Below are 23813 nucleotides of genomic sequence, written 5' to 3' on the forward strand. Positions count from 1 at the left end.
TGGCTGCAGAACAGTTCTCCTTGTAAACAGACGGCGAGTATTTTCTTTTGCTTGTTAAAAACTAACCTGATCTGCTCAGATAGGCAAAACACACTTCACTCCCTCCTTTGGTAAAGGTGCTTCCTATGCCCTCAGGCTGGTATGGGTATGAGCCTTTGACTTGCAAAGGTTATAATGTTCTGGGCTGAAATGGGGCTTTCTGCTTGACTGTCAGCAAAGTTGTAGAGATCCCCAGTCAGTGCATGTCTCTCGCCTCTCATTATAGGTGAGTCAATGGCTAATTTTAATAAAACTGAATCTAAAATAAACCAATTTGTCTACTGATGCTTTTAAAATAAATATACTAGAATCTTAGTGTAAAAAGCTAAACAAGGACAAGAGAGCCACGTCCATTAAGATACATTTAAATAATTGTCCATCATTTCCATACAGACAGATGGGGCGTGGGAGGGGAGGTTTCTTTTAAAACTGTAACAACAACAAAGTTTGTGCCAAAGGGGGAATTTATAGGAGGAAACTGCTGTGTATTTACTGACTAAATAGGATTTGATTTAAATCACTAGTCAGGAAGACTTGATTTAATCATGGATTTCTACATAAAAGTGCATTTTTTTTGGTTGTTATAACCTTAATACATATTTCTCACAACTCAGATGTAGGTTTCATTTTTAGAAGGTGCACACTATATATTTTTAAGTGATTTATTTTGAAAGCTTTTCAGATTAGTTTTACAGCTATATCAGAAAATGAATGATTGGTTATTTCATTTACCAAAGGTAATTGAAGCAGATATTTATGAAGATATTGGGAGGTGAACTATCATTAATATTTGGAGGATTTTCTTGCCATGCTATATTAGGAGAAGAACATCACCAGACAGACATTGAAATTGTTTTATTTAACTAAAACAACAATGTTATGTATTCTGGATTTTTTTTCTTCAACAGCAAACATATATAATATTTTAACAAAACATGATGTATACGAATTTTTGAATTTAGTTAAATATTCAAACATTAAACATTAAAATCAGGTCTGTTTTTGTTAAAATTGTTTTTAACTAAAATAGTTGAAATATTTAAAAAAAAACACACACCCCCCCAAAAAAATTAAATCAACTATGTCAGACAGGTCAACATAAGAAACTTAAAATATTGGCTTCTGCAGCTAACTCAGTCGTCTTCACCTTCATTTTCCTGTTTGTTCATAATCTGGAAAAGAAAAACAAGCTTTCCTGCTTTTTCAGGTCCCAAACAATTTCTCAGTTTGGAAGGAATTAGTTCAAAGGAACAAAATATTCTTTCTACACCAGCAGAAGAAGCTACTGCTTTTAAAAGTGAGATTATCACTTCAACGGTCTCTGAATCCAAGTGCTTAAGTGACTTCCACCAGTTCATTGGTGTGACTTTCTTTAAAACGTCATCAGCAAACATATTTCTTGAAAGGTTCTTATTCCAAGATTGTGTCTCTTTTACAGCCTGCTGCCATTATAGGTTTTCCCTTCTAGTCAGAGAATGGTATGATAGATCTCTAATCAGTGATGAGCTGCCAAAAGGTGAAGAACTGGTTCCTTCAGTTGCTCCGGGTCTTCGGCGGCACTTTGGCGGCAAGCCCTTCAGTTACTCTGGATCTTCGGTGACACTGAAGGACCTGCTGCTGAAGTGCCGCCGAAGGCCAGGAGCGAGTGAAGGACCCGCTGCCGGAGCGCCGCCGAAGACCCGGAGCGCCGCTGGGTGAGTAAAAATTAAAAAGGGATTCTCAGGGGAGCCTCCCCAGCCAAGAGCTCAGGTGGGCCGGACAGGATGGTCCCGCAGTGCAGATGTGGCTCGCGGGCCAGAGTTTGCCCACCCCTTTAACAACTGGTTCTAAACCGGCTTCAAAATTTAACATCCAGTTGGTGCAAACCGGCTTCAGCTCACCACTGTCTCTAATCAATGAAGGCTACATTCAGAAAGACCTCAAGACTTCCGGAATATGCTGCTCAGTTTCACTTTTGTTTCTACTACCTGTCCCTCCCTTCTCACATTTATTTCCAGACTTCTACTTGTCCAGATCTATTCCACCCCCAACAATCTTCTATTCATTGAACTTTTTGAAACTTTGCACTTTTAGAGAGAGGTAAGGGATTGACTCTGTGTACACAAATTTGCAGAGGGACTGAAGGGTTGAGGTCTGTTATTTCAACCGTGAAATATTTATTTATTTATTTAAAAACATTTTTGCTGTTAACAAGCATGCTATCTCTTCAGAAACAAATCCACAGTTTGAGAATTGCAAAACGAATAATTTCTGATGGTATTTTCTAAAGTGAGCACTGAGTATCATTGGGTAGATAGAAAGATTAACCTAAATCTATACAGAAGCCCCTGGAACCCCATAAAATTGGGTCCCTAATCCATGAACTATTGGAACTCATTGACAAAACTTTTCTTAAACGTTACATGAATATATTGTCTCATACCATAGAATTAGAATTTATAATCCCTATTCCATGATAGGTTTTTTTCCTCAAAAAGCATTTTATAAAAAAAATCCAATTTAAATTAAAAAAATCTGTTGTTTTTTTTTAATTTTTATTTTTTAAAAAATTGATTTTTATCCACCTTGCTTCAGAGAATGATGGGAGTCTTTATACAGGGTCTTAATGATGCCTTATGAGCTTTAAGAAAAGGTGCGTAAATTAAACCAACTTGATGCTTTTTGAATATGCTATAATCATAAGTAAGTATTTTTAAAACATCTAAAAAGGTGCACACATCTCACAGCTATATTTAATGATGTGGAGGGGAGAAGCAACTACAGCCGCTTCAGTGTTTAAACACAGCCACTTCCTTGTCCCAGAAAGTAAAATGACCATAACGCCTCAAAATAAAGCGTACTAAAAATAGAAAAGAAGGGACTCAATGCAAAGGAACCCAAGAAATCCCAGGAAGGTCACAATCATAGATATATTTAAATGTCTTTCTTCCTCACTGATGGAGAAAAGTAAATGCAGAAGTCATCTTGTATTCCCTGATCGTCTGTATTTCTGCCAACAAAAAAATGTGAAAGTAAGGTGTTCTCAAAAATGCACCTCACTTTATGGGCTCTCATGCCCTAACAGTAATATGACCCCCCACTTCAAGTCAGTGCTTTTGTGTTGGATCATTGTACTTGCAAGTGGTTGTATTCGCCTCTCCCAAAACTTTGCATACAGCATTGTAAGACTTGTGGTGCTTTACAAATGACCCCTGATCAGGAGTGTAGCAATATTGACTTCAATAAGATCATAAGAAACTACTTTAATGAATAAGGGTTTCAAGATTAATCCTATAGATAAAAGGCTAACAACATTTTTACTTTTGGAGAGGAGATTGTCTTAAATACCAAGTGCAATAATTCCACAGGCATGTAATGCTTTCTTTACAATCTTCCTCCTACCATCAGGCAAAAAGCAAGAGATCTTGGTATGCTCCGGTAAACCAGGCAATACCAATACCAGGCATAATGTTCACAGTTATTAAATGTTTACAGGACTGGGCCCTAGTTTGCTTTAGTTCTGAATGTCTTCTTTTTGTTTTATTTTATTATCTTCCTTGTTTAGTTTCTGGAATTTTATTCTTCAAGGTAATCATTTAAAAAGGGACAGTGAGGCAGAATTAATTTTTTTGGTTTGTTTAAAAATACCAGAATTTTTATAATCTCCCTGTACTTTTGTGCTCTGGATTTTATTTTTTTTTTACAAATATCTGGTAGTTGCCTTTTGTGTGAATAGGATCCAAAGTGACTTGAAAATGTAAGCCTGACAAATAGTCATTTTTTTCCAGAGTTTTTGGTTTTTTTTTTAAATTTTGTCCTTAACAATACAATTTGACTGATCTTAAGTAAAATGATATATAAAACAAAAGGGAAAATGCCTTTTACGATGCCTAAAACCAACAAATATTTCCATGATGTGTATTTAAAAAAAAAATGAATGGGAACTTTAAAAAAAGATGCACAAATGTTTCCTTTAATTGTTCTGTACGTGAAAAACTGAAAGGAAAACAAAGAAAGAAAGAAAATTTATGGTCACAATGTCGTCATTGCCGGGTGAACTCAAGTTACTCTTCTCAAGTTAGCCTGGCTCAAGGGAAAGTGCCACACTGCAAAATGTCTCATGTGAGCAGCACCGTGTAGGAAGGCCATTCCTCCAGTTTTAAACCAGACCGTCCTCTTTTTGGGTGACTTGTCCCCCAGCTGGTACTGAGCCAAACCAGACTTGGTTTTGTCCAGTATCAGGCGAGGGACGCCATTTTGAAAAATGCGCCATTCCACCTCTGCCTGTGTGAATGGAGCGGCGCATTCTTCAAAATGGCGTCCTCTGTGCAGCATGAGCTTGTACGCACCAGGCATGCGAGGTCATGCTGGTGGGGGCGGGCCCACACCATTCCCAGAAGTACCAGAGTGTCCATTATTATGGGAATGTGTAAGTGGCCACTCTATCACAGAGCAATTGTGTTAACAGCTGACCGTCTACACACCTGATGGGCCAGCTAACTTGAGCTAAAAGCACCCCTACTTGGAGTTCAGGGGGTTTGTGTGTGAACAGAACTCGAGTTAATTCTTCAGTGAAGACAAACCCTCTAATGAATTGACTTCTCTGTTAAGACTTGATTCTACAAACACGTAGGCAAGTGAGTAACTTACGCAAAAAATACTACGGAAGTTGTCAAGATTCCTTCCCCACTCTGAACTCTAGGGTACAGATGTGGGGACCTGCATGAAAACCTCCTAAGCTTACTTTTACCAGCTTAGGTTAAAACTTCCCCAAGGTACAAAATTATTTTACCCTTGGATTTCCACTGCCACTGGGTTTACTGGGAAACATAGTTTGGACATGTCTTTCCCCCCAAAATCCTCGCAACCGTTGCACCCCACTTCCTGGGGAAGGTTTGGTAAAAATCCTCACCAATTTGCATAGGTGACCACAGACCCAAACCCTTGGATCTTAGAACAATGAAAAAACATTCAGTTTTCTTACAAGACTTTTAATAGAAGTAAAGGAATCACCTCTGTAAAATCAGGATGGTAGATACCTTTCAGGGTAATTAGATTCAAAACATAGAGAATCCCTCTAGGCAAACCTTAAGTTACAAAAAAGACACACAGACAGGAATATTCATTCTATTCAGCACAGCTATTTTCTCAGCCATTTAAAGAAATCATAATCTAACACATACCTAGCTAGATTACTTACTAAGTTCTAAGACTCCATTCCTGTTCTGTCCGCGGCCAAAGCATCAGACAGACAGACGCAGACCCTTTGTTTTTCTTCCTCCTCCCAGCTTTTGAAAGTATCTTGTCTCCTCATTGGTCGTTTTGGTCAGGTGCCAGCGAGGTTACCTTTAGCTTCTTAACCCTTTACAGGTAAGAGGATTTTCCTCTGGCCAGGAGGGATTTTAGAGGGGTTTGCCTTTCCCTTTATATTTATGACAGAAGTAATTGGGAATAGCTTATGTGAGTAAAATGACTCTTCCCTGTGAACGTGTTCTTGCAGGATGGAGCCCTTCATGATGGACAGCATTCCAAATCTAGTTGGACTTTCCCCACACACTGTTCTGTTTGTATAAGTGCCATTTGCTTTCTTGGGTCAATGTAAATAAGTCACAGTGGTATTGCTAATGTCGGGGTAGGTCCTGGAAAAGGTTTTGAGTGGCTGGATTTCCTCCTGATGATGTGAAAAATCCATTCCTCATTAAGTTTAGGATTCCCATCTCATTCCCCCCTGGTAAACTGATGAGCTTAAAGCTCAAAAAGTGGAGCAGAGGGTGCTTCTGTCTTAAATGGGTTTATTTAGAAGTGATTGCTATAGATGATTTAGGTATGTGTTGTTTAGTCCACCAATGTTCATACCATGGCTTGTTTAAATGGTGGGCCCAAATATTCAAACACAAGTGTCTAAATTTAGGCACCCAAAGAGAAGTTTGTTTAGACTCTTCCCCCACACCCCCTTCAAATGCTGAGCAACCCCACTTTGTGGCTTCAGTACTTTCTTGATAGGCAAGAAAACAAGTAATTAAATACACATCCTATTTATTGCTCAACTGTTGGCAGGCACTCTTTCTGTGCAATGAATACCACCGCTCAATATGGACATGACTTAGTACAGCTCCTTTTAGGGAAGACTGCACAGGATAAAGGAGTGGGGGAAAATGTTGCTGGACCAATGTACAGTGAAGTTAAAACATAGTTATCTTCGTATTTCTCTACAAGCTATATTTTGAACAGTGACAAAACCATGGGTCTTGGGGAAATGCATGTGTGAGAAATTGGAAAGGAGTGGCAAACCACCAGAGACAACTGCAAACAGTCAAAACGTCTTGAAGGTAAAAAAGGAATATTAGGGCAAACCGCCATTTGGTTATATCTATGAATAGGAACAAGACTATTTCAGTATAACAGAGAGGAGGGAGAGACCCTCTGCATCTATTCATTGAGGAAAGCAGGGATGTTCTCGTGAAAAATTGGATCCTGGTTCTTGCGAAGCCATCCAGTTCTGCAACTGACTGAACTTTGGGGGGGCAGCCTACTTTATTAAATAGGAAAGGTAACTATTAATAAGTGTAGACCCAGGTTCACTTCTTATGCTTTTGTTTTGTATTGTGACCATTTGTTTCCACCACCCTTTCTTGTTGCTACTTAAATCTTTATTTTTTCTTAAATAAAACTGGTTTTGTTATAAGTTCTCACAAGTGCTGTGTGGTTTGCAGGAGCGGTGGTTTAAGGGAAAACTAGTAAACTGGGGTACACTGCTTCAGTGGAGGGAGAGGATCCAGGATTTCTGTGAGTCTCTTGTGTCGGGGCTGGATATCACAGGGAAATGCTTCGAAAGGACTCGAAGATTGGGGTACACCTATTGTTAACCTGCAAGGTGAGGAGAGGGCTGGCATAGCCCAGAGGAGAGTGCTTGAGTGGGTGAAAGACTGGTGGTGTTAGGAAGTTGCAGCCATCATCTTCAATGGAGCAATGTAGCCCGGCCATTTTGAAGGAAGGCAATTTTTCATGTGTTTCCCTGAAGAAGATCTTATGCACCGACCAGCTTCTGCTGACAGAAACTTCAGTTAGGGGGTAAGCAATGCTGAAAATCATGAAGTGTGTAGTTACCACTTTTTTCCAAAAGCTACCTGTTGCACCAGATCTACCTACAAAACAGGGCAGTGGGGAGGGGTGTGCATTCTGGTTGCTTTGTGGCATCCTAAAGTGTGTGTGGATACGGGTGGGAAGCAGCCAGACAAGCTAAATCATTTTTTAAAATCTGCAAGTTGATATTTCGAATAGAGTGAAGATATGAAGTATGGCCTGCTAATGTTGAGTTTTGTGTTTAGTGTGCATGCATTACATTTTTAACTTGAAAACAATAAGATAATTCCCGAACAAAACAACATTAAGACTGAGTACATATCAGCAATTCTGCATTAAATACATTACAGGGATGTTGTAATTTACGCAAAATACCAAGTGCTATAAACCTAGGAAATTCATTGTTAAGGCTACATATTTAAGAGAAATCCAAAGGTATTTACTCTGAATTTCCTGGGTTTATAATGCTTGGGGGAGGAGAGTGTTGTTTTTTGGGGATTTTTTTGATATATTTACAGCATCTCTATAATATATTTAACCTGGAATTACCGACATGTACTCTCAGCCTTTGCTCCATCTTAATGTAGTCTTTGGGGAATAATAACGGTTGTGAATGGCAGAAATACTAACTGTGGTGTCTGGAGGAAGTGGCCTATAATTCAGGGTGTTCTTGCTCTGAGTCCAGTGCACCTTTCCCCTGTGTCACAGTCCAAATGGGTCAGCAGAACCCTCGGTGTGGATTCTAGGAGAGGCATTTGGTAGGTGGGGGAATGAAAGTAGCAGCAGAGATGCACTAGGAGAACTAACAAGATCTGTCTTAATATCTATTCTTAGCCAATAATTGCAACTAGTCAACAGGTAAATTCTTAACTAGTCATGCTCTAAAGGACACAGGGCTGTCTGGTTTAATAACACCCTCAAAAAGTTCAGAGAAAAAACACAATAAAATACAACAGTTTTTGTCTCAAGCTCATAAGTTTCCGTCTGCACAACTGTCCTATAATTGGTATAAGCAGCTTCCCAGCATGGGTAGTCAGTCTTTCCTAAGTATAATCAAGGAAGGAGGCTTTTTTATTTGTTTGGCAGAAAATTCTTCTGAACATGAAGAAGAGATTCAGATCTGCTGGGTGTGGGTGGAAGGGAGAAAAACCGAAGGTGAAATGCATTAGAGTTTGGAAATGCAGCCACAGAGCTAACAGCTTCTAAATGCTGCCTCGTTGCTTACTGAAATCTTCCTTTCGTCTATTTAATGCAGTATGAAATACTTCCTTATCCTGGTCTTGTGTACAGTGGTTGTGTTTTTGGCCTCCATGCACTGGCAGAGGTTAACTAAAAATCAGATCAAGGGAGAGATTTCAGAGGCTCGGTCTGACATGAAACTTCTGTCACCAGAAAAATACAAGTCCTTGTTTACCTACAATGGAATTTGGTAAGTTCCCTTGCTGATATTAACTGCTTCAATTGTTCTTCGTAGCTAGATTTGTGCAAATACTGCAAAGGAAAAGGTTGGCTAATGTTTGTTTGAATTGTTAGATTTGCTCCAGCTGTTAATGCCCATATTGCAGAAAGTTAATTTCAGGTTTGGAATTAGGATGATTTGCACTAGTTGCCTATTTCATCCGATCCAGGGATAAAAATTCACAGGATCTTTGAGATGAATGGAAGCGTCTGGCTTGTTAGATGCTCCTTATAAATTGGTTACGAACAAGCTACAGACCAAAATTATTTGCAAAAATTAATTCTGAAAATAATATTGACTAACAAACTTGAGAAAATTGCAAATTTTGTTCACAGGGCCGGGGAGGAGGGATACAAGGAAAAAATAATTATTCCTTTGGATCTATTTAATCAATCACAGCAATTGGAACTGTAATGGGGGAAACTTTTAAAAGTGCTTAAATCACATTGACATTCAATGGGACTGAAGCCACTAAGGGTACACTTACATGGCGAAAAAAACAACAAAACCCAAACCCAGCAGGAGCAAGTCTCACAGCCCAGGTCTACAGATTCAGACTTGCACTATGGGGCTAAAAATACCTGTAGAGACATTCCACTGGGCTCTGAAATCCAGTGAGGGTGGGTCTCAAAGCCCAAGCTCCAGCCTGAGCAGGCATGTCTACATTGTTATTTTTAGCCCTGTAGGGTTAGCCCAAATCTGTCAACCTGGGCTCTGAGACTCGCAGCCACAGGCCTTTTGCAGTGTAGATGTACCTTTAGGAGCTTTTATAGCTTTGATGCCTAAATGCTATGGTGGTGCAGAAGAGTGTCTCTTTTGAACAAAAAGGAGGTATGCTATAAAACATTAGGGGAGGAAAATAATGATGCATCAGAGTTATGTCATTGTTCATGATAATTAGGGGTCTACCAAATTCTCAGCTGTGAAAATCGCGTCACAGACCATGAAATCTGGTCTCCAGCCGCCCAGCTCTGAAGACAGCGGAGCGTGGCAGTTACTGGCCGGGCACCCAGGTCTGAAGGCAGCACCATTGCCAGCAGCAGCGCAGAAGTAGGCGTGGTAATGCTATTACCCCCCACACCAATAGGCTTGCAACCCCCTTTTGGGTTTGAGAATCCCAGTTTGAAAAACACTGCAGAGAAATCCCACATTTTTTGTGGGTGGGTCATGGCGTAAATAGCAAATTTCGCAGATGTGTAACACATCCATGAAATTTGCAATTTATGCCGTAACCAACCTGCAAAAATTGTGGGATTTCTCCAAGATTTTAAGTAGACCCTTCATGATTGATGCAATAATAGCTAGGTAGAAATGGGATTCAAATTAACTTTCTTTCCTCTTCCCTGTTGTTGTTTGGCAAAATAGCAGCTGCTCTCTCTCTACCATGTGGCTCAGCTGCATCTTTGTTTTCACACAACACCTAATGGTCCCAAGACAAATGAATAATAAAAGATAACGGGACAAATTGATCCCTGCCATTCACTTTGGTCTTTCCTGTTCTCTGCCTGTGGCAAGTACTAGTTTAGCTTCTTGAGGGCTGTGATACTTTGGTCTAATTCTGGATGTTGGGGTGCAGGTGGCCGAGTGGTGTTTCGTGCCTTGTGATACATCGGTCAGGCTAGATCAGGGGTCGGCAACTTTTCAGAAGTGGTGTGCCAAGTCTTCATTTATTCACTGTAATTGAAGGTGTCACGTGCCAGTCCTACATTTTATATTTACAGGGGCCGGCGAACGAAACCCCAGACTGGCAGTGGGCTGAGTGGGGCCGGCGGCAGGCAGCCCCCTGCTGGTCTGGGATTCTGGCTGCCTGTCCCGCTTTGCCCGCTGACGGCCCGGGGTTCCGTCCATCCAGGCCAGCAGCGGGCCGAGCGGCACCGGCGGCCGGGATCCCGGCTGGCAGGGGGCCAGTGGATGGAATCCCAGGCCGGCAGCAGAGTGCCACTGAAATCAGCTCGCATGCTGCCTTTGGCACGCATGCCGTAGGTTGCCGACCCCTGGGCTAGATGATCTCGTGATCCTGTCTGGCCTTAAACTCTGACTTCATTCCTGAAAATGAGCCTGAAGTGCTGGCCTTTTATTTCACAAGCAATTGGAAAACAGAGCTACGGCTTCCTCCCAGAAATCTATTAGTGAGGGGCAGTGTGGTCTAGTACAGGGGTTCTCAAACGTCATTGCACTGTGACCCCCTTCTGACAACAAAAATTACGACACAACTCCAGGAGGGGGGACTGAAGCCTGAGCCCACCCGAGACTTCAGTCCCCCCTCCTGGAGTCGTGTAGTGCACAGTGCTTGCATGGGGCTGGGGTAGGAGGGAATGTGGTGTAGCAGGATGGTTCTGGGGAGCAATGGAGTAGAATGGGAGGCAGGTTACAATATCTGGGAGGGGTGGGGGAAAGAAGAAGTAGGCTGTGGAGTTAGCGTAGATAAGGTATTTATTGCTGAGGGTCAACTTGCTCACCTCTAACCAATAAAGCTGGTCTTGCAACTTCTCAGTGAACTCAGAGAGTTGCCTAAGGCACTATCAAGTCTGCCAGCAAAGGGACCTGCAAATAATTGATCTGTACCCAGAAAGAGGAAGCTCAGACACAAGCCCCTCCATGCAAACCCAAGTACGTCTCTGTTTACCTCTGACAGTGGAAAAGAGGCAGCTGGACAACTTGTGGGGGCTTTATTGCTAACGGTTTGCGGGATTTATTGTTCCTCGACACCCGTTCTTGCAGGGAGACAAGTGTCTCACAATCCCCATCAAGCGTATTATGGATTATGTCCAGATTTTCCAGTGATCCCTGAGGCACATGCCCATGTGGTTGCTTGTTTTTGCTGTTTGGGCTGGTGGCGATTAGAGATATAGAGGGTTGCATTTGACCTGACTCAGTTTCTGGGATGAAAGAGGGGGCTCTTTCCCTCTCTGTTCTGGATCTTAAGTGGGTTTGGAGCTTCCCTCCTCCTTGTGTTCTGTCCCTATCCCTTCTGCATGCTGGATAGGAGGGTGATGGTCACCTCTCCTGGCTGCTGGGAAGATGGCCCCAGTCTGTCATTACCAGAAACTCTCTCCTCTTGCAGGGAGTGGAATCTTGCAGCATTGCTCCCTTCCCCATGGGAAGGAGACATCCAGCGAGAGAGATTAGGTGACTTTTCTGAGTTCACAGAGAGCCAGTGGCAGATCTAGGAATTGAACCTGGATCTCCTGACTCCCAGTTCAGTATTTCATAGGGTTCTCCTTTCCAAACTGGGAAGGAGAGGTGGGGCATGGCCACTGGTTCTCTATCCCAAAAGTTGGCTCTGGTATTAAGTATGATGGAGCGGGCGGAGGGGAGGTGGATTGGTTTGTTTGTTGTTTTATGGCCCTGTAACAGGGTTCATGACCCTCCCCCCTTCCTGGGCCCCGCTTGTCCTCCCCAATAAGGCTTGGAGAGGCTTCAGGGTTGTGCAACACCTGGGTCTTTATTTACTTATCATTGTCCCACCTCTAGTGTCCATCTATATACAGCTTTATAGGTTTGGTTACCTCCCTTACAGGCAGAGTCAGCCTTCAGCTAGGAGGTCTCCAGCTCCCTCCCTGACTTCTCCATGGCTGCCCCCTGCCTTCTGGCTCCCTCCCAGCCTTTATAGCCCTTGGCTTGTCAGGCCAGCAGGTGTTGCCAATCCTTAGGCTGGCATCCGGCCTTTTCCATCATCCCCAATCTGTTTCTTCTGATTGGAGCTGGCCAGACAGGGGCTAATTAGGTGCTTTTGCACCAGCACAGGCCCTGACCTTGAGCAACAGCTTTCTTGGGCTCCCTCTGTAATCAAGGACCTGTTTCCTAGCTGGTGTCAGTGGCTCTGTGCAGTTACACTAGCTGAGAATCTGGCCCAAATGTCCTACAGTGTAACCCAACTTTCTTACAAAGGAAGCTACATTCACCTGCCAAGGCAGTATGGGATCCTGTTCGCTTCTTAACTCTGGCTCAGTCACAATGTTCCCATCCAGAGCTGAACATCCTGCAGTGCTGGGAAGGTAGTGTCCAGCTGAGATCAGAACTTTGCCAGTGTGCATTTGAAACATGAGTTTCATGTCCATGGTTAGTGGGTTAGGCCCATATCACTAATATATATACACACGCCCATATAGATACAGGCCTAACCCACCAAGCTTGGCCATATGCATATTATTTTCAAAAGGTCACAAAACAGCAGATTCTTCCAGTGTCCTTGCACAAGCTGAGCCTTCTGGGTTTTCTTCTTTTTCCCTCTCTTCAGGCTAGCTCCAAAGAATCAGTGTGAGTGCGCCAAAGCTGACCGTGTGCATGTCTTCCAGATGGAAGATTATATTGATAAGAAAGACCTTGCCTCCATTAAAGAGAGGCGACGGAGGGAGTTGGAGCACTATCAGAAAAGGTAAAGGGACTCTCCTGTCTCTCGACCTGTCCAGCCTGCATCTTTCCTGGCACTAAATTCATGTGGGAAAGTCTCATGAACTGAAGCCTTGGGGTTGAGTTGTACTGAGGTAGAAGAAACCCCAGCTATGGAGGAAAGCAGAAATGATCCTTTCAGTTGTTACCATCAGTGATGGGGTATACAAATCCCACACTGGGCACCAAGGGGATAAGGGATTATTTGGGGTTTCGCGAGCCCTGCCCCACCACACCTGCAGCAAATCCTCCAGCTGCTGGAGGAATTAAAAGACGCAGGGAATTAGCTCCTTTGAGAGGCAGAGAGCTGGAGCTAAGCAGACCTGCAGCCCATAGCTCCAGCAGCACAGAGCAGAGGGAAGCCTAAAGATCTGATGCAGCTGTGCAAAGGGGCCCTCCCTGAGGGAAGGTAGGACCCATCTCAGAGAAAACCAGAGAGGGAAGTATCCCTGTGGACTCTGGACATAGTAGCCCCCTCTTACTTATTTTGGTTTGGATTTCCCCAACACGGGAAAGCCTTGGAATAACGGGGGCAGGGGGGATGCGAGGAAGAGGCCCAGGGAGGGCAGCCTTGGTTGCCAGACCATTGGTAGCCCAAAGGACCCTAGGTTGGAGCCTGGTGGAGTGGGAGGGCCTGGGCTCCCCTCCCCTCAATCCCCTTGACAGTTAGGGGTTGCAGCCATGACCACTAGGCCATGCTCCCCAACCAGACCCTGAGTGAGGACCATTACACCATCTAAACCACCACCTACCCTATTTCTCTGTCTTTGTGAGGGTGAGTACATCTTTCTCTGATTTTCGTGTATTTATGCCTCTTGGGCCTTGTCTACGCTCGTGGCGGCACATAAGGTACATGCAGTCTACTTTTCACTGCAGCTACACCCATTCTGTGGTGTGTAGCTACACACGGCAGTGAAAGGCTCTGGAATGGGGAGGCGTCAGGACAATAGGCTCCTAAAAATAGCCGTTCGGCTGTGAGAGACACTGCGGTGGTGTGTAGAGCTGTGTAGGGTGTATAGCCTAGGGTTCCGGTGTTTCTCTACTTGCTGAGGCAGTGCCTCGAGGTCTACATGACTATTTATACCGATGCTTCTTGGGCACAGTGTCTGACCTCGACATGCCACCATAAGTGTAGGCCTAGTAGCACCTAAGAACCCCAGTGAAGGATCAGGATCCTGTTGTGTACAAAGAAGACACTCCTGGCTCAGAGATCTTGTAATCTATGGGTCAGGTTCTTCCAAACAATTCTGCTGCCACTTAGGCACTGACGTACGAGAGAGATTTTTCACAAGTGCTCAGCACACAACTTGCACGCTCCATGTATCCTGAAAATCTGGTTGCTTCATCTGGTGCCCCAGTGGGAGACTGTCTCTTGAAATTTCAGCCACAATCATCCAACAGATAGACAGATAGGGGATGTTGGTAGAAAGAAGTACTCATTCAAACTCTGTTTTACTGTTAACACAATTTTCATAATCCCTTATCCTCCCGACGCTGACCCTGTTCTCCTCGCATTTGTTCCAGATACCCCTCAATGACTCAAGATCTAGTAATAGCCAAACCAAACCTGCCATTAAGCTATCCTATTCAAGGAGTAGAGGTGATGCCACTACACACGATTAGGATTCCAGGTATACTTGTCTTGTGCCTTTTCATAGCCTGCTCATGGGCTCAACTTCCAGTGACGTCTAAGACCCTGTCTCTTGTACATACCCTCTATATGAAAGAGGGGGGCTTTGTTCTTCATTGCACCTGTATTGGACTTGGCTTACTCTGAAGACCCAACCCTTCATACAAAACTGCTGAATTCAAAATCCATTCGCTGATACCCAGAGATCTGGTTTCCTTCCAGTAAAGTGCACAAAATGTCTGGGATGGGTTCTTAGAAGAATAACCATGAGGCACTTTGTATACAGAGCATTTTAAAAAACAATTATGAAAAGGGCTGAAACAGTGAAGATCCCATCTGCATTTCACAATAAATCTCCCTTGATTCGTTTGTCATCCGAGTGCAGACCGGCTCTTCCATCTGAATGCAAAATGCTTTCTTGAAGAGCTCTGTGGTAGTTGGTTTTAAATTCCTCTTCCACTTACTTAATTGCTTCAAATGTTGTAATCTTGCAAAATTATTGATGTTTGGCTTTTATAAGGTGCAGGGAGTGGTGGAAACCTAAAGGCTTGCTCTCCAGCTGGTGTAAATCAGTGTAGCTCTGTTGACTTCCCTGGCTGATGCTTGCTGACGATCTAGCCCTAAATCTTTAGAGTTGCCCCAATGCAAAAATACTACTGACATCTCTAGATCTCTTCCAGGATAAAATTGAGGGGGGAAAATGCATAGAGAAGAGCTGATGTTCTGTTTGTATCCAGCTCTGTGATCCCAGTTCAGGTGGGCTGACTGGAGTCTTGTTAGGGAACAATAATCACCTGAGTCAAAACACTGGCTTTAGGCTTGTTACTTACTGTCCTTATGTATGTTTCCCTTTGTTCTTCAAGGGCTTGGTTTGCATGGAGTGACTGAAGAAAAGTACCAGGTATATTTCACGATGTTGCAGGGAAGTTTGTAGTCCAGGGTTACCTTGGCAAGTGCGTAACATGCTTTGAGATCTCTCTGCATGAAAGGTGCATTAGTTTTACATTTCTCATGAGGTTTTCCTTCTATTACGAAGGTGGGCTTGATTTCCCAGCCTTGTATTAGTATAGTAGCATTTGGGTATGTCTCCAATCCCGGCCCGGATAGAGAGAGACTCACTAGCTTTACTGGAGTTAGGGTGCTAAAAGTAGCAGTGTGGACATTGCAGGATAGATGGTGGGTCGGGCTAGCCATCTGAGCTCCAACCTGAGTGGGTGGGCGGCAGGCAGGCTTGGACTCGGGATCCAGCCTGAGCTGCCACCTGTGCCACAATATGCCACACTGCTACCTTTAGTGCGCTAGCTCGAGGGAAGCTAGCATGAGTCCGTCGACCTGGGCTGGGAGGCATCATCCCAGCTGCAGTCTAGGCACAGACAAATCCTTAGAGATCTTACGAAGATCGGGGCCCCACTGTGCCAGGCACTATACAAATACATAGGGCTGGTCTATGCTCAGGCCATGTCTACACACGGAATGCTCTACCCCGCATAGGTATAATGGTAAGGCATACTGGCAAGGTGGTCCAAGTGCAGACATGGCTATACCAGCAAAGCTGTGATGTTACTGGTATAACTTATCTCATACACCTGAGCAAAACAAGCTGACATAGGTACATCAGCAGAAGTCTGTTGTGTGGATGCAGCCTTCAAGTTTTGCTGCTCCATGCTGGCATAGTTAAAGCAGCAGCTCCCTTTAGTGCAGATGCAGCTATACTGTTATAAAAGTGCTTCTGGCAGTACAGGTTATTCCAGCTCCACCAATATAAGGTACCTTGAAACTATATCAGCAAAAAAATAAAATAAAATCACACCCCTAACTGATGTAGCTATGCTGGTAAAAACTGAAGTGGAGACCAGCCCTTAGTAAAACAGTCCCTGCCCCAACAAGCTTTCATAGACACTAAGGAAGGAAAATAGAGGGGCAGAGAGAGAGAGAGGAAGTCACTTGCCTGAGATTACCAGAGCCAGGAATTGAATTTAGGTCTCCTGTGTCCTATTCAGTGGACCACATTGCCCTGTCTAGCTAAGGAAGGAATCCTTTACAATCTCCCAGATTTAATGTTCCACTGCATGGGCTAGCCCCTCATACAGTCAAGACATTTTTTTTTCTCCCCACACAGTTCACATTTTAAAAGCATGTTCAACATTTCATTTACAATTTTTTTCTGAAGCCACAGAGAACCGCCTCGGACACTGGGGGCGGGGAGGTGACTGTTTTATTGACCTCCACAAGGATGTCTTCTTTTTAGTGAAACCGGGTGAGGATGGTGGTGGGGTCAGATCTCCCTTCTTTCCCTTTAAATAAGACTGTTCTTAAAGTGACGGCCATGTGATCGACCCAGATCAGAGAGGGAGGAGAGGGGAAGCCTTGTGATTTTACCATGACACCTAAGATTTCCACCTCTGTGCCCCACGGCACTTAACGCAGGTGATCCTGCGAGCATCTCTGGGAACCCTCAATACGCTTGCTGATGTCTCTGACGATGTTGTGAGTGGACGGGGCGAGAAAGAGCTGATCATCTTGACCTCAGATGTGGAGCTGCTGAATTTCATCCTTGAGCATGTCACATACACCAGTGTGGTCTACCAGCTCACTGCAGTAGATATGAGTGAGTATCGACTGGATGATTTCTTCATCCTATCCTTGGCAGTTTTCCATCAGTTTCTCTAGTGTTACTAGGCCACTTTCAAGCATCTGCTAAACTAACTTTACCTCCAAGAAGGCATCTTTCTGAAAGACCCATTATTTAACACAGCATGAGCTGAGAAATAGATGCAGGATGCTGCCATCTTCCATAGCTGTCTTTCAAAGTTTTGGCAGAGATTGGTGAGGTCAGTTATGATCCTCAGGAAGCTGAAGCCTCTTTCGATGCCCTGCTTCCTAGTGAATCAGGGCTTCAGTCTTTGGCTTCTAACTACACATGAGGTGAAGCTAGACTGCCAAGCCAGGAGAATTCCTGGTACTTGGGAAGAAGAATGTATCCAGTTTTTTGAGTCAGTTGAACAAGAGGTCTTTCAAAGAACTCTTTCTAGGCTTCCCACTTGTCCATTTTCCATCACCGAGGCTGGAAGGTCATTTAACACTATATAAAATCAGGGGGGCCACTTTTATCTATTCCAGCCTAAAGCATTGCCAGGGAACAAATGGATTTCCAATCAAGGTTCTTACTTGGAGGTTTCCACTGTGTCATCAAAGATCTCCAGAATACTTGAAGACTTATGAGTGATGCAACTTTCCTATTTTGCTTTTCTTGTTTTCTAAGTGAGTTTTGAGAGCAGACATCATGTGGCTCAGTTTCCTGTGATCATCCGACAGCCCGGCCTTCCAAAGTTGTTTGATCCTGGAGCAGGTAAGTGTTTCTGAGTACCTCCCTGTAGGAAACCCCTTTTGCCCTTTTAAGGGGGTGTCAGGGAGTGGCTCCAGCAAGCTGGCAATTGCTGATGGTAAATCCTTACTCCAGACTTTACTGTGGTGGAAGTTAGTTACTCTTTTAGGCCTGATGCTGGGCTTCTTAAAGTCTTTCCGGTCTCCTGATGCCTCTCCATTCAAAAACGTGTGTAATTGACAAGGGCTAAACACATCAGCATCATAGTTAATGTTTTGTGGCCAGTTAGGTTCTTCCAAAGTTATGTCCACTGAAAAGCCCTGAATGAACAGACCTCTTTAAATGTTCTAATTCCGGGAAAACCTTGGATTGGCTCCGACAACACTTAGTGTAGTGCCTTCCATTTGAGGATCTCAATGCACTTCACAAACACTAGCTAATCCGTGGGATGCCCCATGTCCCTACCTCCATTTTGCAGATAGGGCAACTTAGGAACAAAGAGGATGACTTGTTCAGAGTCCCAACAGTTGCTGACCTAGCGCTGTTGCTCTTCCCCATGGTCTGTGGCAGTCTGTGCTAGGAAGAGAACCCAGCTGTTGTGTTCTAGTTCGCTCTACTAACCACATGCCCACCTTCCTCCTGCAGGTAAGATCTTTCAGGAATGGTGAGTAAAAGCAAAGAACTGCCGTAAAATGTTACCAGCCTTTGTCACTTCCCTGTTTACAATTACAGATCGGAAGATCAGCTCCCTGGTGACTATCACCACAAAGACTTTCTTGCGCTATCACGAACTTCGACTCCTCATCAAGAGCATCCGACAGTACTACCCTGACATAAAAATCATTGTCGCCGATGACAGCAAAGTCCCAGAGAAGATCATCGATGAGAACGTTGAGCATTACATCATGCCTTTTGGAAAGGTCTGTCACTTGCACAGGACTGGCCATGTAGACAGGTCTCAGGCAAGGCCCTCCATCCTTCTGTGAGACACAGCCTTGCTCACTGGTGAGAGGCCACATCCTAAATAACACACCTTATTGGATGGGATTTTTCAAAAGCTCCTAAGTGATTTAGGAGCACAAATCCCATTGACTTTCACTCAGTTGGGGCCCGTATGTACTACCATAATCCAAACGCTAATAAAAGATGATATTTTCAAGAGTGCCCAAGTGTTTTAGGAACATAAATCCCATTGACTTACATTAGGATTTGTGCTCCTAAAACGCTTGGGCACTGTTGAAAATACCATCTCTTTTATTAGCATTTGGATTATGGTAGTACATACAGCCCCCAGCTGAGACCAGGGCCCTGTTGTGCTGGGAGCTCTACGAACACATAGTAAGAGACAGTCCGTGCCCCAAATAGAGCTCACAGTCTAAGTAGATGAGCCAGACAAAAGGTGGGAGGGGAAATGGAAGCACAGAGAAGGGAAGGTGACCCAGCAGACCCAGGAATAGAACCCATGTTTCCTGAGGACCACTCTCAGCCCCGTGCCCCATCCACTGGACCACACATTTTTTCTAAGGACTCTTAAGACTCATGTACCCAGTTCCACCTGCCCAAAGAAACGAAGTGGAATGGCTCAGAGGATTGTTTGTGTTGTATAGAATCTTTCACCTGTAGGCCACCAGTTCAAATTTATATCCCGTTATTGTTCCATGACCTCGCGCCAAGGTTGCTTAGCTAGGATAGCTGGGACAGAGGGGACTGAATTCTCCATGTCAGTCTATGGGCTTTACCACTGGTACCACAGCAATTTAACTTAAGCTACCGTAGTGGTATATGAGATGAGTTAGTGGTCTAAATCCAGTTCCTAGTGGTTTACCAACCTATTAATCTTCATGGACTTAGTCAACACGTTGTTGACTATACAGAATTTTTGGCCTCATTTTGAGCATTCACTGACCTAAATGGGAATGGTGGGTGTCCAGCACATTTTGTGAATGGAGCATCTTATTGTGTAACTATTCAAGCTTTGTAAAAATAGTTACACTGGCGCACTGGCCTGTAATGCTCTACGAAAGATCAAAGATGAATGTTTAATGTAGAAAAATCACCTGATCTAATGAATTAAAAGCCTACAATTGTAAAAATGTAGGGTTGGAAGGGACCTCAAGCGGTCATCTCGTCCACCCCAGGCACTGAGGCGATATCAGATGTACCTAGACCATGCCTTCCAGGGGGTTGTCTAAGCTGTTCTTAAAAACCTTCAAAGATGGGGATTCCACAACCTCCTTAGGTAAATACTTCCAGTGCTTAACTATCCTTATATACTGGTTTCTCTATCACATGGGCAAGTGATTGTCTTACTATAAGGTCACTCCTTGTTGCAAAGGTGTTCTATTTCATTCTCATTCAGTAGTTCAGATGACCCTCCTTTTCAGAATAGTTTCTGGATAAAAAGGATTTGCACAAAGCTAAGCAGCTTTGTGTGTGTGTGTATTTGCATATATATAATTTTTCTTCTTATAAAGCTGTTCTGACCCTACCCTTCTGTGTCTTGGGGATTCTGTTTACCAGGGTTGGTTTGCTGGAAGGAATCTTGCAATATCTCAGGTCACAACCAAGTACTATCTCTGGGTTGACGATGACTTCTTATTCACCGAAAACACCAAAATTGAGAAACTATTGGATGTGCTGGAGAGAACAAACTTAGATATGGTAAGAAATGCAAATAAATTGTACCCTTGGAAAATGTTCCGGGCTTTTTGAAAGTGCTCAAGTGTCACAATGGGTGCTGAGCCTTTGAAAATCTGGCCATTAGTCAGGAGAGAAAAGGAATGTTGCTTCCCCTGCAGACCTGTCTTAGTCTTCTGCTCATCAGATTATGCCATAAATCTTTATTATTGTGTTAAAATACAATTCAAGGTAAGGGTGGGAAACTTGCTTTCAAATGATGGGGAAAATCTTGTATGGATTTTTAGATTGACTGACTGTGACCACACCAGAGGTTAATGCTATCTGGCAAAATGTTCTTTGAGGGTGGTGTGTGTTTCTCATCTATGTTACTTGGCTTTCTTCATGCATCAGATTGGTTTCATGTTCTCAGAAATGTGCCCATCTTAAATTGGTGCATTACCATTTGACCCTGGATATTTACTACTTAGTTCTGGGTATCTGTCTCCTTTCTGTGTTTTGGTTCAATACAACCTCACAGCAGGCAGAAAAGTGAACAGATAGGGCACAGTATTGGCAAACAATAAGCCTGATGCAACTGGTTCCCGATCACTTTAGTTTACTGCTTCTGCAAGGGGATTCTTGGTTTTGTTCAAACACTAGATGTCTTCTTCTTGAAAAGTGACATCAGTTTTTGCCAAGAGCAGGACTCTCCTTGGCCAATTTTGGAAAAACAGCTCCAATCTGGATCACAATCTTCCCTCACCACCCATTCAGCTTGGATCGTAACTCCAGAAAGAATACTTACCCTAGGTCAGTAAGAACATTTTGAAGCCAGTTGGAGCTGTTTTTGATCCCATTAAGTATTTTCTTGATTCAGAGTCTTTTTTAGAGTTACTGGGAAATATTTCCACACCTTGGACTGTGACAGCTGACCTCAGAGAGTGGATGGTTCTGAGGATTTATGGAACTGATTGCCTATAACTTCTGGTCATGTTTTCAAATCCAACCCAAATCCTTAGTGAAGGGTAACAAGTTTCCGATGAGAGCTGTTTGGTGCCCCCTGTGAAATGAATAGATCTCAGTGCAGTTTTGGCTGCTTATTAGATTGGCCGTGTTGTCAGTAGGGCCAATGAAAGAATGTACCGTGGAGACGTGATTCCATAGTATGTCTCTAGGTTAGGTGGGAGGAAGGATTGTCCTGCTTCTGCAAATGCCGTGTCTGATCTTGGCCCAGAACTTTGGTCTCTCTAGTGATCCCAATCCAGCAGCTTTCACCAGCACCTACACCACGCTAGTGGAAACAACACTCCAGTTTCTGAGCTGATAAACACAGACAGTGGTATGAGGAACAAGAAGAACGTGATGTCATAGGGAATGAGCTCCAAGCAGCAGCTCACAAGAACCTAGAAGCTATTGTAAACTGGGGCTTGTTCATGTTGAGATTCCCACTGTGCAGAACAGTAACAATGTTCAGGGGGTTGGGCCAGTCAATGGAAGGGCTTCTGTTGATGTCAGCGGATGTTAGCCCAGGCTTTGAGTCTGCCAGGAGATGAAAGCGATAACTGAATAACGTGGGTGATGGTCCTGCTCTCCAGGTTGGAGGCAGCGTGAATGGGAACACCTACAGTTTTCAGCTGCTCTATGATCAGGGTGACGACAGCGGCTGTCTGCATTTGAGATACGGCTCCTTCCACAAGTTGGAAGGGTTCCCCAACTGCGTGGTCACCAGTGGTGTGGTCAACTTCTTCCTGGCCCATACAGACAAAAGCAGACACGTCGGCTATGACCCTCTTCTGCAAAGAGTAGCTCACTCAGGTAAGCCACACGCTCTCTTTCTCCGAGTGCAGGCAAGCAAGCTTTGGGCAGGGCTGCCGACGGGGGGACAAAGGGTCAATTGCCCAGGGGCCCAGGAGATTAGAGCCCACGCCCCACACCCAAACCCCCTCCCATAGCCTGCACCCCGCACCCAAACCCCAGCCTGGTGAAAGTGAGTGAGCATGGCGGAGAGCGAGCGACAGAGGGAGGGGGGATGGAGAAGGGGCAGGACATGGGCGTGGCCTCAGGGAAGGGGCAGGGGCTGGGCAAGGGTCTTTGGGGTTGTGCAATTGGACAGTTGGCAACTCCACCGGCGGGCATGTGGAAGCCCTGGCCATGCCGAAAGAGCGCACCCAGCAGCGCAGTCAGCAGCTCACTGGGTACCAGCCAGCACAGGCGCAGCACTGCCCAAATGTCAGGCGGACCACCTCCACGCTGGCGTGGCTTGTGCGTTTGTGGGGGCCCACTGACTGTTCTACCCTGGGGCCCGGCATTGCTGTCGGCAGGCCTGGCTCTCGGTGTCTGCCGCTTGTGGCTTGCCCCACAGAAGCTTTCTCTCACGCTATCATGTTTGTCTTTTTCCTTCCTTTGTTTCAGTCTTGGGGCTTCCAGCTCTCTGCTTTCACTAATGCTGCTGAGGGGCCTCTCCCAGGGTTAGAACATGGACTAGGACGCCTGGGTTCTATTCCCAGCTCTCTGGTAGGCTCTGTGGGGGTATCCTCACTGTGGCTGGAAGGTATCATTCCTAGCTCGGGTAGACGTACCTGGGGTAGCTCTGACCAAGCTAGCACTCCTGTAACTTGGGCTGGCCTCCCGAGTCCATACCTAGGATCTCCAACAGATTGTACTTGGGCGGCTGGCCTTGGCCACGCTGTTTTCAGTGTGTGAGCTTGATCGGCGCTACTGTGTGTGAATCTCCCTGAGCAGGGAATTGCACCTCCCAGCTGCAGTGTAGAGGGCAAGTCCCATCCTGTCTCTGAGTCTTGGGAGGGGAGGGGCTTCTATGAAACAGAGGTGATAATGCTTAACTTTTGTAAAGAGCTTTTAGATCTCCTGACTTAAAATCCCACCCCTGGTTGGGTTAGATGCCCAACTCCCTTAAATTCCTTTGAAAATCCTACCCTAAAGTGTTTTAGCAAGTTAGATTAGACCTAGGGCTACCTGTAACCACGAATCCACGGAGAGTTCTGCTCTCTGCTTAATGCTCTGCAAAGACATGATTCGATTTTAATTATGAAGAATGTAGAAAGCCCTGTGTTTAGGGATTAAAGTGCATCTGCATGGTAGGTAGGGCTCAGAAGGTTAGCTCAGGCAAAGGAGAAGGAAACGAAAAGGAGGTGAGAAGATAAAGCCAGGGCAGGCCTATGTAGAGGCTTTTGGATGAAGTCAAGGAGTTTGAATGGGACACAGAAAGAGCTGCAGTGCAAGGAGAGGGGTCAGAGGAATGGGAGAAGAAGATGGATTTGGAGGTT

At 44.4% G+C, this 23813-nt stretch overlaps 2 protein-coding genes across 15 annotated transcripts in view; both read left to right on the plus strand.

The window, feature by feature from the left end:
* Positions 1–23813, plus strand: part of LOC140903940 (beta-1,4 N-acetylgalactosaminyltransferase 2-like) — a 57867-nt gene that overhangs the window by 24248 nt on the left and 9806 nt on the right. For 5 of the 14 annotated variants that reach the window (XM_073325940.1, XM_073325941.1, XM_073325946.1 and 2 more), the window contains 9 exons: positions 8357–8530; positions 12801–12938; positions 14477–14583; positions 15446–15483; positions 17010–17190; positions 17845–17931; positions 18640–18827; positions 20428–20568; positions 22122–22341. In XM_073325940.1, the coding sequence (XP_073182041.1) occupies positions 8357–8530; positions 12801–12938; positions 14477–14583; positions 15446–15483; positions 17010–17190; positions 17845–17931; positions 18640–18827; positions 20428–20568; positions 22122–22341 (1274 nt within the window). The other 9 variants (XM_073325949.1, XM_073325950.1, XM_073325953.1 and 6 more) reach the window with 7 other exon arrangements.
* LOC140903943 (beta-1,4 N-acetylgalactosaminyltransferase 2-like) overlaps positions 20486–23813 on the plus strand; it is a 71635-nt gene continuing 68307 nt past the window's right edge. Inside the window, exon 1 of the mRNA XM_073325956.1 lies at positions 20486–20568. The gene's annotated coding sequence lies outside the window, so the exon portion shown is untranslated. The remainder of the gene's footprint in view (positions 20569–23813) is intronic.

The sequence above is a fragment of the Lepidochelys kempii genome, chromosome 27 (genome assembly GCF_965140265.1).
Source record: "Lepidochelys kempii isolate rLepKem1 chromosome 27, rLepKem1.hap2, whole genome shotgun sequence".
NCBI classification, from domain to species: domain Eukaryota; kingdom Metazoa; phylum Chordata; order Testudines; family Cheloniidae; genus Lepidochelys; species Lepidochelys kempii.